This window comes from Carya illinoinensis, chromosome 6 (assembly GCF_018687715.1).
Source record: "Carya illinoinensis cultivar Pawnee chromosome 6, C.illinoinensisPawnee_v1, whole genome shotgun sequence".
Lineage (NCBI taxonomy): Eukaryota > Viridiplantae > Streptophyta > Magnoliopsida > Fagales > Juglandaceae > Carya > Carya illinoinensis.
Genome location: NC_056757.1, coordinates 32209875 through 32222121, shown reverse-complemented (window position 1 = coordinate 32222121; position 12247 = coordinate 32209875). Strand labels below are relative to the sequence as shown.

At 38.5% G+C, this 12247-nt stretch overlaps 3 protein-coding genes and 1 long non-coding RNA gene across 4 annotated transcripts; 3 read left to right on the top strand and 1 right to left on the bottom strand.

The window, feature by feature from the left end:
- The first annotated feature begins 774 nt into the window (after nt 1-774).
- On the top strand, nt 775-1555 carry LOC122312403 (peptidyl-prolyl cis-trans isomerase 1). Its single transcript, XM_043126991.1, has one exon. The coding sequence runs from the start codon at nt 829-831 to the stop codon at nt 1348-1350; it is 522 nt and encodes a 173-aa protein (XP_042982925.1). The 5' UTR covers nt 775-828; the 3' UTR covers nt 1351-1555.
- A 1876-nt stretch (nt 1556-3431) lies between these two features.
- On the top strand, nt 3432-6500 carry LOC122313126 (eukaryotic translation initiation factor 4B3-like). The gene is made up of 2 exons (XM_043127868.1): nt 3432-4647; nt 6254-6500. The coding sequence occupies exons 1-2, from the start codon at nt 3524-3526 to the stop codon at nt 6315-6317; spliced, it is 1188 nt and encodes a 395-aa protein (XP_042983802.1). The 5' UTR covers nt 3432-3523; the 3' UTR covers nt 6318-6500.
- A 200-nt stretch (nt 6501-6700) lies between these two features.
- On the bottom strand, nt 6701-7200 carry LOC122313127. The gene is made up of 2 exons (XR_006243294.1): nt 7058-7200; nt 6701-6972 (listed from the first exon to the last, which is right to left on the bottom strand). It is a non-coding gene; the product is annotated as an uncharacterized LOC122313127 (long non-coding RNA).
- On the top strand, nt 7067-10562 carry LOC122313125 (probable amidase At4g34880). The gene is made up of 5 exons (XM_043127867.1): nt 7067-7612; nt 7711-7925; nt 8821-9063; nt 9444-9642; nt 9812-10562. The coding sequence occupies exons 1-5, from the start codon at nt 7067-7069 to the stop codon at nt 10235-10237; spliced, it is 1629 nt and encodes a 542-aa protein (XP_042983801.1). The 3' UTR covers nt 10238-10562.
- Nucleotides 10563-12247: the final 1685 nt, after the last annotated feature.

Here is a 12247-nt window from a genome sequence, read left to right as displayed (position 1 = left end):
TCCGCTCGGTCAAGGATTCTCCTTCACCTTTCATGATTTTTTAGAGGTGAACGTTTCGTATTTTCTTTTTGTGGGAGAATTTGAAGTTTCATGCCAGCTCAAAATACGTACAGGGGGGATAAGCACGAATAATATTTGTAGTAATAAATTATAAATTGGTTTGGAGATTTCTGATAACTAGTGAGATTCCACTTCCAACTTCTCTCCTCTTTTTCTTTTTTCCAGTTTCATCCAGGGCTCGATCGATGCGTTGAATTCGACCCCCCCATCTTTTTGTTGTTAGAATCTCTGTTCATGATAAATAAATAAATAGATTAAACAGAAATGCTGCCAATTTGAAATGGCAACATCCCCAATTACGTGTCTTTCGAATTTTCCGGGGAGAAAAAGCGAAGCGCATTTGGAGAATAATAAAACAATTTACATAACGATCATAAAAATAAAAGTGAAAAGGTCAATTAAGAGGCAACGTCCATTCTTAACAGTGCTGATGCATCTATCAAGTTGAATCCACGACAAAAGCATACGCCACAGCAGCAGGATCGGATCAGATCGGATTCACTCACTAACCCGAGTCAAAATTTTAACCTCGCTCTGGTTACTCCAACCACCTCCACTATCCTCCCACGTGTCTCTATCCATGGTACTCCAACCAACTCCACAATCCTCCCACGTGTCTCTATCCAGCGCTTCAACACAACCTTCCAGAACCATGTGGCTAGCCCCTCCAAAATCCTCCCACGTGTCTCTAAGCCCTGTATATAATGTAACATCCTCAAAGTGTCCAGAAAACCCAAACTGAAACTCAAATCTTTTGCATCAGCATCAATGGCTTCTTCCAATCCAAAGGTTTTCTTTGACATGACAATCGGCGGCCAATCCGTCGGCCGGATCGTTATGGAGCTTTACGCGGACACCACTCCTATAACGGCTGAGAACTTCAGGGCACTCTGCACCGGCGAGAAGGGCACTGGTCGCTCTGGTAAGCCCCTACACTACAAGGGTTCGGCCTTCCACCGGGTGATCCCGGGATTTATGTGCCAGGGTGGTGACTTCACCGCCGGGAACGGTACAGGCGGAGAGTCCATTTACGGGGCGAAGTTCGCAGACGAGAACTTCAACAGGAAGCACACCGGCCCCGGCGTCCTGTCCATGGCCAATGCGGGTCCCGGCACCAACGGATCACAGTTCTTCGTATGCACTGAGAAGACGGAGTGGCTGGACGGGAAGCACGTGGTGTTCGGGCAGGTGGTTGAGGGGATGGACGTGGTGAGGGCAATAGAGAAGGTAGGATCGAGCTCCGGAAAGACCTCAAAGCCCGTGGTCATTGCTGACTGTGGTCAACTCTAGATCTGATGTCTACTATAAATCCAGTAATAATCTAATGTTTTGTTTGTAGTTCATCTATGGGGATGGTGTCGTTTAACTTGTTGTAGTGTCGTTGAATTCCATGGTGTCATGTTCATGGTTATGGTTTTGGTGGGTTTTTATGATCCATTCCAGACTTCTTATATTTTATTTTGTGATAAAATAAATATTAGTATGAATTAGACAAGCTCTATGTTTTTTTTTTTTTTCTTTTTTTGGTTTTTTGTGGTATAGTATAGTCAGTCGCATGTTGTTTATTGCATGGATCAAAATAGAATGATAAATTGCTCATATAGAAATTAAAAAAAAGTAATAGGAACTGACATTGAAATTATAAAATAATTTATGCAAATTAGAATGATTATTTTCTCAATGGAATCTGTTATATCAATAATTATTAAAAAATTCTAATAAGCAAACTTAAATCAATAACAACACAGTTCGTTACTCAGTTGAAATAAGATATTTCGTAGAAAGATAGATAAAATATTGTTGTAATAGAATTTTTTGAATATTAATTTTATTTTAAAATAAAAAAATAAATCATTTATTATATTTTATATAAAAAGTTTAAAAAAATTATAATAATTATATGAGATAATATATTTTAATTTTAGAATCGTAAATTACTGCCGAAGAAGTAGAGCAAATAAAGCTTGAATGTACAGTTTAGAAAAGGTCGTCCTGATGAATTTGCGATTTATTAGAAGAGAAAAACTTATAACGGTCCGTCTGTTTTTCTCTAAATGACAGCCCTTCAATGAAAAAATGTCACGTATACATTCTATTCTATTAACAGTGAACCGCACCACAGACTAATGGAATAAAATTAGATGCACAGAAATCCTTCTCCCCCCTCTTCGCGAACGTCTCTCTCTCTATTCCATCGTGAATATGTCCTGTCCTCCCCCTCCAATAAAACCAGCCCCCAGATTTACATAGGTTGGAAAAGTGGTACTTTAGTCGGGATGATGACCAACACCATTAGAGAAAAATGGTGTAAACAAGAGTCTTTTTTTTTTCACATTTTTTTTGATTCAGAAACAAGAATTGTAAAAAAGAAAGAGCAAATCTAAGAAATGTTCTCACGAAAATAGAGAGAGGTGGAGGATCCAAGTATGAGAGAAATAAAAAATAAAGAGAATAAGTGGCTGGGGCCATGAAAAAGCAAAGCACGGCATCACAATTGACGACTACAAAGCCTGCGACCACAGTGTTGCCGTATTAGACCCCACCAAACTAGCGGTGGCTGAGAGATGGGCGACGGGAACTTGGCGGCGGCATTGAGGAGAAGATGGGTTTCGTGCGATATATCGGCTGAATTGTTTTGAAGGGTGAGGAAAAAGTTTTAGCGTAACGAGTTTATTGTAGTCTCTCTAAAATTACTGATGTGTCGCAATTCTATTCTGGGCTGTTTATGCCTCAAAAGAAGATGGGCTGTTCTGAAGAGCAACTCTTACTAAAATCATTTTTCTCACATCTATCGATAAGAGAAGGAATTGTTATTGACACCAATCTTCCTTAAAAAAAAGATATCATAAATCAATAATGTTTTTACTTTCGATGTCATTTAGGTCGATAATTAGATATCAATATAAAATAAAATGTTTTTTAAATTAAAATAACTTGAATTGAATTATTGAAGTATATATAAAATTTGAAAATTTCTATATAATCCGTTTGAAAAAACCACTTAATCAAGGTTAAACTTATTTTTTCAAAAAAAAAAAAAAGAAGAAGAACTGCATCGCAAATTACTATTTTTTCAAATTTTAAAATAAAAATTATATAAAAAAATTATTTAATTTTATAATTTTTTTATTTTCTAAAATTTAATAAAATATAGTCCTAAAGGCAACAGATGAGGTACTGTCGAATGTTTTGTTCTATTTTTACTGTAGTTTAAACTTACCGACAAATTTAAATCCCACTCGGACAGGAAAGCCATCTGTAAGACTATACACCCATTATCACCACCGTCCATTCATTCCCATTTTAACATCCTTCTTCTTTTACCGAACGATCCAATCCCCACTTCCCTACCTCTTATATAAGGTAGGAAATAACCCCCTCATTCCCTACTCTGCTTCCGCTGAAAACAAACGCAACCCCAAGCATCCAGCCAGCGAGCGAGACAGAGTTAAGGAAGAACAAAATGGCGGCAACTGTGTCTCCGTGGGCCAAACCCGGCGCCTGGGCTCTAGATTCTGAGGAACAGGACGCCGAGCTCCAGCAACAGCAACAGAACCACGACCAACCAATCTCCGGGATTCCAACCGAGCCGCTTCCGGACTTTCCGTCCCTTTCCGCCGCGGCCGCCACCAAGCCCAAGAAGAAGAAGGGCCAGACCCTCTCCCACGCCGACTTTATCTCCATGCCCACTCGGACGAGCCATCCATTGCAACAACCCCAGGGACTCACCCCCGAGGAGTTCCTGGCTCTCCCAAGTGGCCCCCGCCAGCGCTCAGCTGAGGAGCTTGAACAAGACCGCCACCGGCTGGGCGGCGGCTTTAGGTCCTACGGCTCTAACAATAACGGTCGCTACTCCAGTGGCGACGATTCCAATTCTCGGTGGGGGTCTTCTAGGGTTTCCGATGAGCCCCGCAGAAACGGCTCATTTAATAGGGACAGGGACAGGGATAGTGACAGGGACTCGGCACCTTCTCGGGCCGACGAGATCGATAATTGGGCCGCCGCGAAGAAACCGACGGTCGGAAACAACGGTTTTGATAGGAGAGAAAAAGGAGGAGGAAGTGTGCTTTTCAACTCGCAATCTCGAGCGGATGATTCCGACAATTGGGGATCGAACAAGGCCTTTGTGCCATCAATGGAAGGACGGAGATCTAGCGGTGAGAGAAGGGTGGGGTTCGCTTCGAATGGTGCTGCCGATTCGGATAATTGGGCGAGGAGCAAGAAGGAGTTGAGTACTGGAGCAGGTGGTGTGACTGAAAGGCCGAGGCTTAATTTGCAACCGAGGACTCTGCCTGTGAGCAATGGGGAGAAGCAGGAGGGGGCGGGGATGGTTTCGAAGCCGTCAAGGGCTTCAAATCCATTTGGGGAGGCAAGGCCAAGAGAGGATGTTCTGGCAGAGAAAGGGAAGAACTGGAAGACGATTGACGAGCAGCTAGAAACCACGAAGAAGGAGGTGGTAGAGAAGGCGGAGAGGCCTTCTTCATTCGGAAAGAGAGGTTTTGGGCTTGGGAATGGCCGCTTGGCAGTGGAGGAGGATAATCGGACTTGGAGGAAGCCAGAATCGGTTGAAAGTAGCCATCCTCAGAGGTTTGTTCAGTCAGCTGTCTGATTCGTCAATTAGCTGAATTGCAGCAAAAGATGCTTACTTCTTGTTTGGTTTTTGATGATCGTTGTTGGTTTTAATTGCTGTTGATTATGTGGCTTTACAATTTTTTGTACCTTAGGGACTGTTTTCTGCTTATTTGTTTGCTTATTTGGCATGAGGAACTAATTTGCTATCTGTCATTCTATATATCGGTTTCATATTTACTCCTATTGCTTGCTTTGTATTGGTCGACCCAATAGATTGTTCTGTGTTACCGTGTTGCTTTGTAATTATATTTGTTATCAGTACTTTGTAATAATTTTGCTCATTATATCTAGGAGGAGTTCAATTTAGTACCTAAAGAGAGTAATTTTCCATAATTTTGTGAAATAGCATTTTAAGCTTGTTCTACAGACACTGCACTCGCCTTAATTGGTTGCTATGTGGGGCAACAATAAGTTACCATTTCAAAGCAAAGATTTTTATTTTTACGGCGGCTCTAGGAAATCATGTAAGGGATCCTAGGGTTTTGTTGAACCAAAGTGAATTGAGGGAAATTTGGTTCACAAAATGGATCATGTTATCCCCATGATTTGATTATGCTGAAAGGTTAATCCCTCATATCCAGTAATGACATTTGTGCAAACTGATTAGCTGCCACTTCAATGCTGCCGATTGATTTCATGTATCAACAGTCAGAATCCAGGCATCTGTTTCATTCTAAAAATATGTGCTCTAATTCTTATTTTAACATATATAACTTTCTTGGGAATGCATATAGTTGAACCCATGAACCGTGCAAATGGTTAGTGTTATTCCGAAGCATTCCTGTTTTTGGTCTTGGTTCACTGCTGCTCCTGCCTATACCCTGTGGGTCTCACATGAGTACAGAGGAATCAATTTTCTAGATCTGTGTTACAGATGACAAAAGTTGCAAGTTTTACAGATTCATAATAAGCATGGGAAAAACAAATCTCTGCATTGCTTTTAACATATCGGTTTTTCACTTTAGAGCTATTACCTCAACTTCTTTATGAATCCACCATTGTGGTAAAAGTCAGTCGCTTTAATTTACAGTTAATAATATGTGCATTTGAAGGTACTTTAATTTCAGTTGAATAGAAACTTGTCTTTGTAGGGTCTTGGTAGTTAATGATTTTGACAACTTGATGACTTCTATGTTGGTTGGTGTTTTTATTTTTATTTTTTTTATTTGAAATACTATTTTCGTAAGTGGCATACACATTATTACTTCTAATAAATCTACTATACCGCCCCATTGTTGCTTCTCTAGTTGACCACTCGTCAAATTTTTATTTTTTACTTAATTATTAAAGAAGTAATTTTAAGTGTATTGGTGTATTTTTTTTTTATTTTTTAAAAATATTTAAATATATTAAAAAAATGTGAAAAGAAAAAAAAATCAAAAATGTGTTAACGATAACAATGAGCCGTGTTACTCATATTACTTTTGCGGCACGCAACTGGAGAATGGAAAAAATATTTCTATTTTTGACATTTAGAGGGAAGGAATTATTGAGCTCACTTTGTTCTTTGCTCCATTAAGTATTTGCTGCAATAATGATTAATTTGTTATCTTTTCTGCAGTGATGAGACAATTGAGGATGGTTCTGGCGAAGAAAAATTAGGAGAGGTGACGATCAATGGTTAGGTTTGAAAAGGAGGCAGAAAGTGGTAGAGGCTCTTGGTTAATGAGAAGTTTGTTGTTTCTTAGGGTTTTTATTCTATTTTACTAATTTGTTTTTTGTTTTTGGCCGTGAATGTTATTACTGTCGAACAGTCGGAAGACAATTTTGGTAGGGGATTAAAGGTAGTATTTTACTTTTTATCTTCATATCTTGACCTAAATTAATGATGGGATGCATGCATATTATATATATATATATATATATGCAGGATCGATTATATTCTTACTTGAGACAATTAGTGAAAGAAACTAAATTATATAAGACGGTGAATCATATTATTGTAAAATTTTAAAATAATAATAATATTAAAAAATAATATTTTATTTAATTTTCATCACTGCTCAACTCAACCTCAATATACGCAGCCTTACATTTTTCATTCAGCCAGTACGATCAGATCCAAAGGAACCTAAACACGAATACAGATCAGAAGTATACAGTATGATCACTACGTTACTTGCTTGACTTTGCCATGTGGTCTACTCCACTACTCCCAATCTTCTTTCCAAAGCAGTGATCCACAGTCAAAGACGAGCTTGAGCCACTCGCATGCTGCCTGCCATTCCGTCTTCTCCAGAAATCAGATACGTATCTCATCTGATCCTTTACATTTCCAAGCTGGAGGATAAGGAAAGCTTTAAAATTATATTTTCTAATTTATTAAGATAAATATTGTATAGAGCATAGAGAGAAAAATAGCTACTTCGAAGAAATGCGTGTCCATCGTCGTCCACTACTTTCTCTCCTCTCCTCACCGTTGATCCCTCTGTTAGTTTTCTCCGGCCTCGTCAACGCAATCCACGGCTCAAAATTTACCATCATCGAAGCCACCATCGACGACATCCAACTTGCCTTCTCCCGGAAAGAACTCACGTCCAGACGACTGGTTGACCTTTACCTCGACCAGATCGTGAGGCTGAATCCCTTGCTTCGCAGCGTGCTGGAAGTGAATCCAGACGTACGAGATCAAGCGGACGAGGCCGATCGCCAGAGGGAGGAGGCAGTGGCCGGATGCTTGGGAGAGCTGCACGGCATTCCCGTGCTGCTCAAGGATAGCATAGCCACCAAGGACAAGCTCAACAACACGGCTGGCTCGTACGCGCTGCTGGGATCCAAGGTACCAGGAGACGCCGGCGTGGTCGACCGCCTGAGAAGGGCCGGGGCCTTGATTTTAGGGAAAGCTAGTCTTTCGGATTGGTATGGTGTTCGGTCTTTGAAGATCCCCAATGGCTGGTGTGCTAGAGGGGGACAAGGCGTGGTCAGTATATTATTTTTTTGCTTTCTGATTTATTTTTCTTTTTCTTTTTCCGTCAAAACTAACAGAGCTTAATAAAGGTTATGGAAAAATAAATGCAGAATCCGTACGTGGAATGGGGAGACCCATGCGGGTCAAGCAGTGGACCCGCAATTTCGGTGGCAGCAAACATGGTATCAATATCAGTGGGGACTGAAACAGACGGCTCCATCATCTGCCCGGCGGATCACAACTCGGCTGTAGGGATCAAACCCACCGTCGGTCTCACAAGCCGGGCCGGCGTAATCCCAGTCTCGCCCCGTCAGGACTCAATCGGGTAACTCTTGTTTGAATACTTGGCATAAAATAAAACTTCTTAAAAAAAAAAAAAAAAAAAAAAAAAAAGGAAAGAAGATAAAAGCAACTCTTTCGAAGGACGTTGATGTTCAGTGCAAAATGTCTTTGACGTGATGTCTTTACTTCAACACTACGATCAATTGCCTCTTGTACTTTGTCAAATTTGTCTATCCTCTCTTTTTTTTCTAGGAAAACACGTGGTTGGCTTGTGCTCAGTCACTATTGGGTTGGTGGCGGAGGAGGGAGGTCTCCCCTCCCAGCCAGCCTTTTTTGTTCTCTGTTTTTTTACAAGTCTTTTAATAGTGAATTAGTTTAATTTGTCTTTGTATATTAATTTATTTCTTAAAAAGATAATAATATTTTCAACATCGGTACTTGTTAAGGAATGGTTTGAATAGTGAATTGAGATAAGATGAAAGTTGAATAAAATATTAGTATAATAATATTTTTAATATTATTATTATTTTGAGATTTAAAAAAATTAAATTATTTATTATATTTTATATAAAAATTTAAGATAATTATAATGATGAGATCGTTTCTCAATTTATACGGGCCTCTTATGTTGGATGTTGGATAATGGATGGATTTTATTCAAAATCGTTCAAAACAAAATGGACTATTTTGAAGGAAAAAAAAAAAAACAACAGAAGTGAATCGTAATAAGAACGAAGTATCAAACGTTACTGAACAAATTTCATTTTTACCACAAAAAAAAAAAAGTCAAAATTTTGGGCCCCGAAAATCCGTCCCTGCCAATGGCCCATCTTTTATGCTCATATTCGGGGTAGTATATGAGTGGTAGTGAACAGCCATGGACACTTTATCTGGGCCGATATTTAACTCATGAATTTTTTATCACGACGAAATGACAGGCCCATCTGCAGGACGGTAACGGATGCAGTTTATTTACTGGAGGCAATTGTGGGATTCGATCCAAAGGACTATGAAGCAACAAAGGCAGCTGCTAAGTTCATACCTGCAGGTGGCTACAGTCAATTTCTCAAGAAAGATGGACTCCAAGGAAAGAGATTGGGCGTTGTCAGGTATCCGTTTTTGGACTCTTACAATGGATCCACTGCCATTACCGCTTTCGAGCATCATCTCAACGTGCTAAGGTAAGTAATCCACCCTCACAATCTCACTCATTTGGCATGTTGGTTCAATATTCCTAGAACGCATTGGATAGAATGAATAGAGATTCTCTCTAATTATTTGAGCGACTTATGTATTTAGTTTTAATTAGAGATAAACATCATCATGTGTGTCATACAATGCTTATTATTATCCTATACGTATAGGAGTTTCAAACAATGTGGGCGCCACATGAACATTTAATTGTGTCCATCTCCTTCTGCATTGAATCGTCCAGTTCTGTGAAACAATTGAGAGACTGGTGAAAATAGAAGTAATGGATTTAGAATTAATGAAGTTAACCTTTTATCTTATCCTTATACTTGTTCTGACTCTTTTTCTTTTCATGTGCTATCAAATTAAGGCAAGGAGGTGCAACTATTGTGGACAATCTAGAAATTGCAAATATTGATATCATTATGAATCCCTCTTTAAGTGGCGAATTAGTTGTCCTTTTTGCGGAGTTCAAGCTCTCCTTAAACACCTACCTGGAAGAACTCCTCAACTCCACCGTGAGGTCATTGTCAGATATCATTGCCTTCAACTCGAATCACCCTATCCTGGTAAGTGTATATAGTTTTTTGACGACGTGAAACTATCAAACTTTTAAACAAAAATTTAGATCAAAGTAAGGAAATTATTGCCTATCTTTTCCAGACTGTATTAATAACTATAACGTTGACCCAAAAACCATGGCATTTTATTATACGGAACTAACTTTGGCTGATGCAGGAAAGGATGAAAGAATTTGGACAGGACTTGTTCATTGCATCAGAGATGACTAATGGGATTGGAGAGGAAGAGATAAAGGCATATGAGACATTGGAAAAACTGTCGAAATATGGGTTTGAGAAAATGATGAAGGAAAATGACTTGGATGCAATGGTGACGCTTGGCTCAGATGCTGCCACTGTGCTAGCAATTGGAGGATACCCAGGAATTACTGTTCCAGGAGGGTATGAGAGCGATGGAATGCCATTTGGGATCTGTTTCGGCGGGCTAAAGGGTACAGAACCGAAGCTAATTGAGATTGCTTATGGATTTGAACAAGCCACCAGGGTACGGAGGCCACCCGATCTCTCCTCGTCAATGGAGTTCAGTGCTGATCATGATGATCAAGAACGTCTAAGTACGCTTCCTCAGCAGTACTACGAGTAAGATACGGTTATTAACATTCATCCATCGTAGTGAATGAAATTAGATTATATGATGTTATGACTCTAATACTGGATGTAAGAATGTGGTATGCCATTGCCCAGACACATTGGTTTGACGCCAACACCGGTGATGCAATTCTGTTCGATACAATGTCACAGCGGTTCATTAGAGTGTTTTTTTTTTTTTTTTAATCTTTTCGTTCTAATTATTTTGTGGGGAATTATAGTTTGTAACCCCGTTTTGGACCATGATTCTAATTCCCTTAATCTATAAAAATATATCATTGCGCACATATATAGCTTATATATATGATGCATCAATACTATACTCATGCCCTATTAATTGAATATTACTGCTTCGTAGTTCGATTTAGAGTGGATTCATCTGTTGATGTGTGGGAACCTTGTCCAATTTCAAAGTGTCTTCAAAGTATTAATGCTCATAACTGGCCAGATTTTCGTTAATTCTGTGGTAGATAATACTACTTAATACGTCTTAACCAAATGTAATGACATTAATGCACATGGGCTTCACGTACCACCTCTTTCGGAAGCTTTTTTCCCCACACGCATCAGATTAATGAATTCACTACCATTAGATCCTTCATATTTGGCTGTTGTGACTACAAGAAGAGAGGCACGTGGGCCCTTCATAGATTCTGAAGCTTATCAAAGTTGGTCCAAACTGTAATATATACATTTTTGCCTCTATCTAATCACTATTTTCCTTATTGCTTTTTCCAGATTTTGTTATATTACTCTTATATCTAAAGAGTTTGGTATAAATACGAACCGTTGGCACTCGATGATCACCATCTCCTCTTTAGTCCATTGGCGATCTCACTGCCACAACCTATGAGTCCCATTTTTTTAACTTTTGTCACCAGTGTGAGAATCACATGTACTCTTTTGGGAGAGAGTGGAGTTTTGTGACAACGTATAACACGATGAAATTAAGATATTTTATCTAACTTTTTATTATAACAGCTATCCTATTTAGCCACAAGATCATGAAGACAAGGCAATGGATTTCCCCAAGAGCCACTTCAATACAAGATGCAATCACTATAATCACTATAGTCTATGGTCATGGAATTACAATTCCACTCTTGGGTCATATAAAAATCACCACTTTGTGCAGCTCCCTCTTAGAGTATTGGCATTGGCTTCATCAAAAGCCAAGCCAAATGTATAAAATGATGAATATGTGTAAATCATAGCTGCATTGGATTCATCAAATGAGAAATAGGGAGTTTTGAGTTACAGTAAATCTATAGTTTCTTTCAAATTTGAAGGGTTACTATACACTCATCAACCAATTATTTTACTACATTTTAATTCCTAACTATTGTACTTTATTTTTGCTCTCTCATTTTTTTTCTCCTGCAACCTTAGTTTCATTTCAGTTTTGGATTTATGGTCAGCCCTAAGTATAAAATTAAATTATTAATGTACCTATAGTTAGTTTAATTGCTAAAAATGAAAAAATATATATATATTGTTATTAAAAAAATAATATTATATTATTATTTTGATGAATTCAATAGCTAATCCAACGTGGGATTATGGATAGGAATGTTTTAGATTTATGAAAAACTTGTACTTTTCATCAAATTTTGAAGATAACTTTGATGAAACCAATGTGAATGCTCTTAGCAGGAAAAAGTAGGAAACATTGATTTATTTCTAGTGTCTATTTTTTTTTCTTTTTATTTAGTGTTACACTAGTTAAGAAAGGGCCTTTGTCGAGTCCCCCTACCTCCTACTCATGTATTTATATGTCCTTTAATTATAATATATCGAGCTTGGTTCAAAAAATATAAAAGAGAAAGAGCCATGTAATGATTATACAGGTCAAAATGCATAATGATAAATCTCCGCATTGCTTTTAACATAACGGTTTTTCACTTTAGAGCTATTACCTCAACTTCTTTATGAGTCCAACGTTGTGGTAAAGTCAGGCGCTTTAATTTACAGTTAAGAATATGTGCATTTTAAGGTACTTTAATTT

Excerpts from the sequence above, each read along its gene's own strand:
- LOC122313126 (XM_043127868.1), top strand. The coding sequence starts at position 3,524 with ATGGCGGCAACTGTGTCTCCGTGGGCCAAACCCGGCGCCTGGGCTCTA. Across the intron at positions 4,648-6,253 it reads GAAAGTAGCCATCCTCAGAG|TGATGAGACAATTGAGGATG; the intron begins GTTTGTTCAGTC and ends TCTTTTCTGCAG.
- LOC122313125 (XM_043127867.1), top strand. The coding sequence starts at position 7,067 with ATGCGTGTCCATCGTCGTCCACTACTTTCTCTCCTCTCCTCACCGTTG. Across the intron at positions 9,064-9,443 it reads CATCATCTCAACGTGCTAAG|GCAAGGAGGTGCAACTATTG; the intron begins GTAAGTAATCCA and ends TATCAAATTAAG. Across the intron at positions 9,643-9,811 it reads ACTCGAATCACCCTATCCTG|GAAAGGATGAAAGAATTTGG; the intron begins GTAAGTGTATAT and ends TGGCTGATGCAG.
- LOC122312403 (XM_043126991.1), top strand. The coding sequence starts at position 829 with ATGGCTTCTTCCAATCCAAAGGTTTTCTTTGACATGACAATCGGCGGC.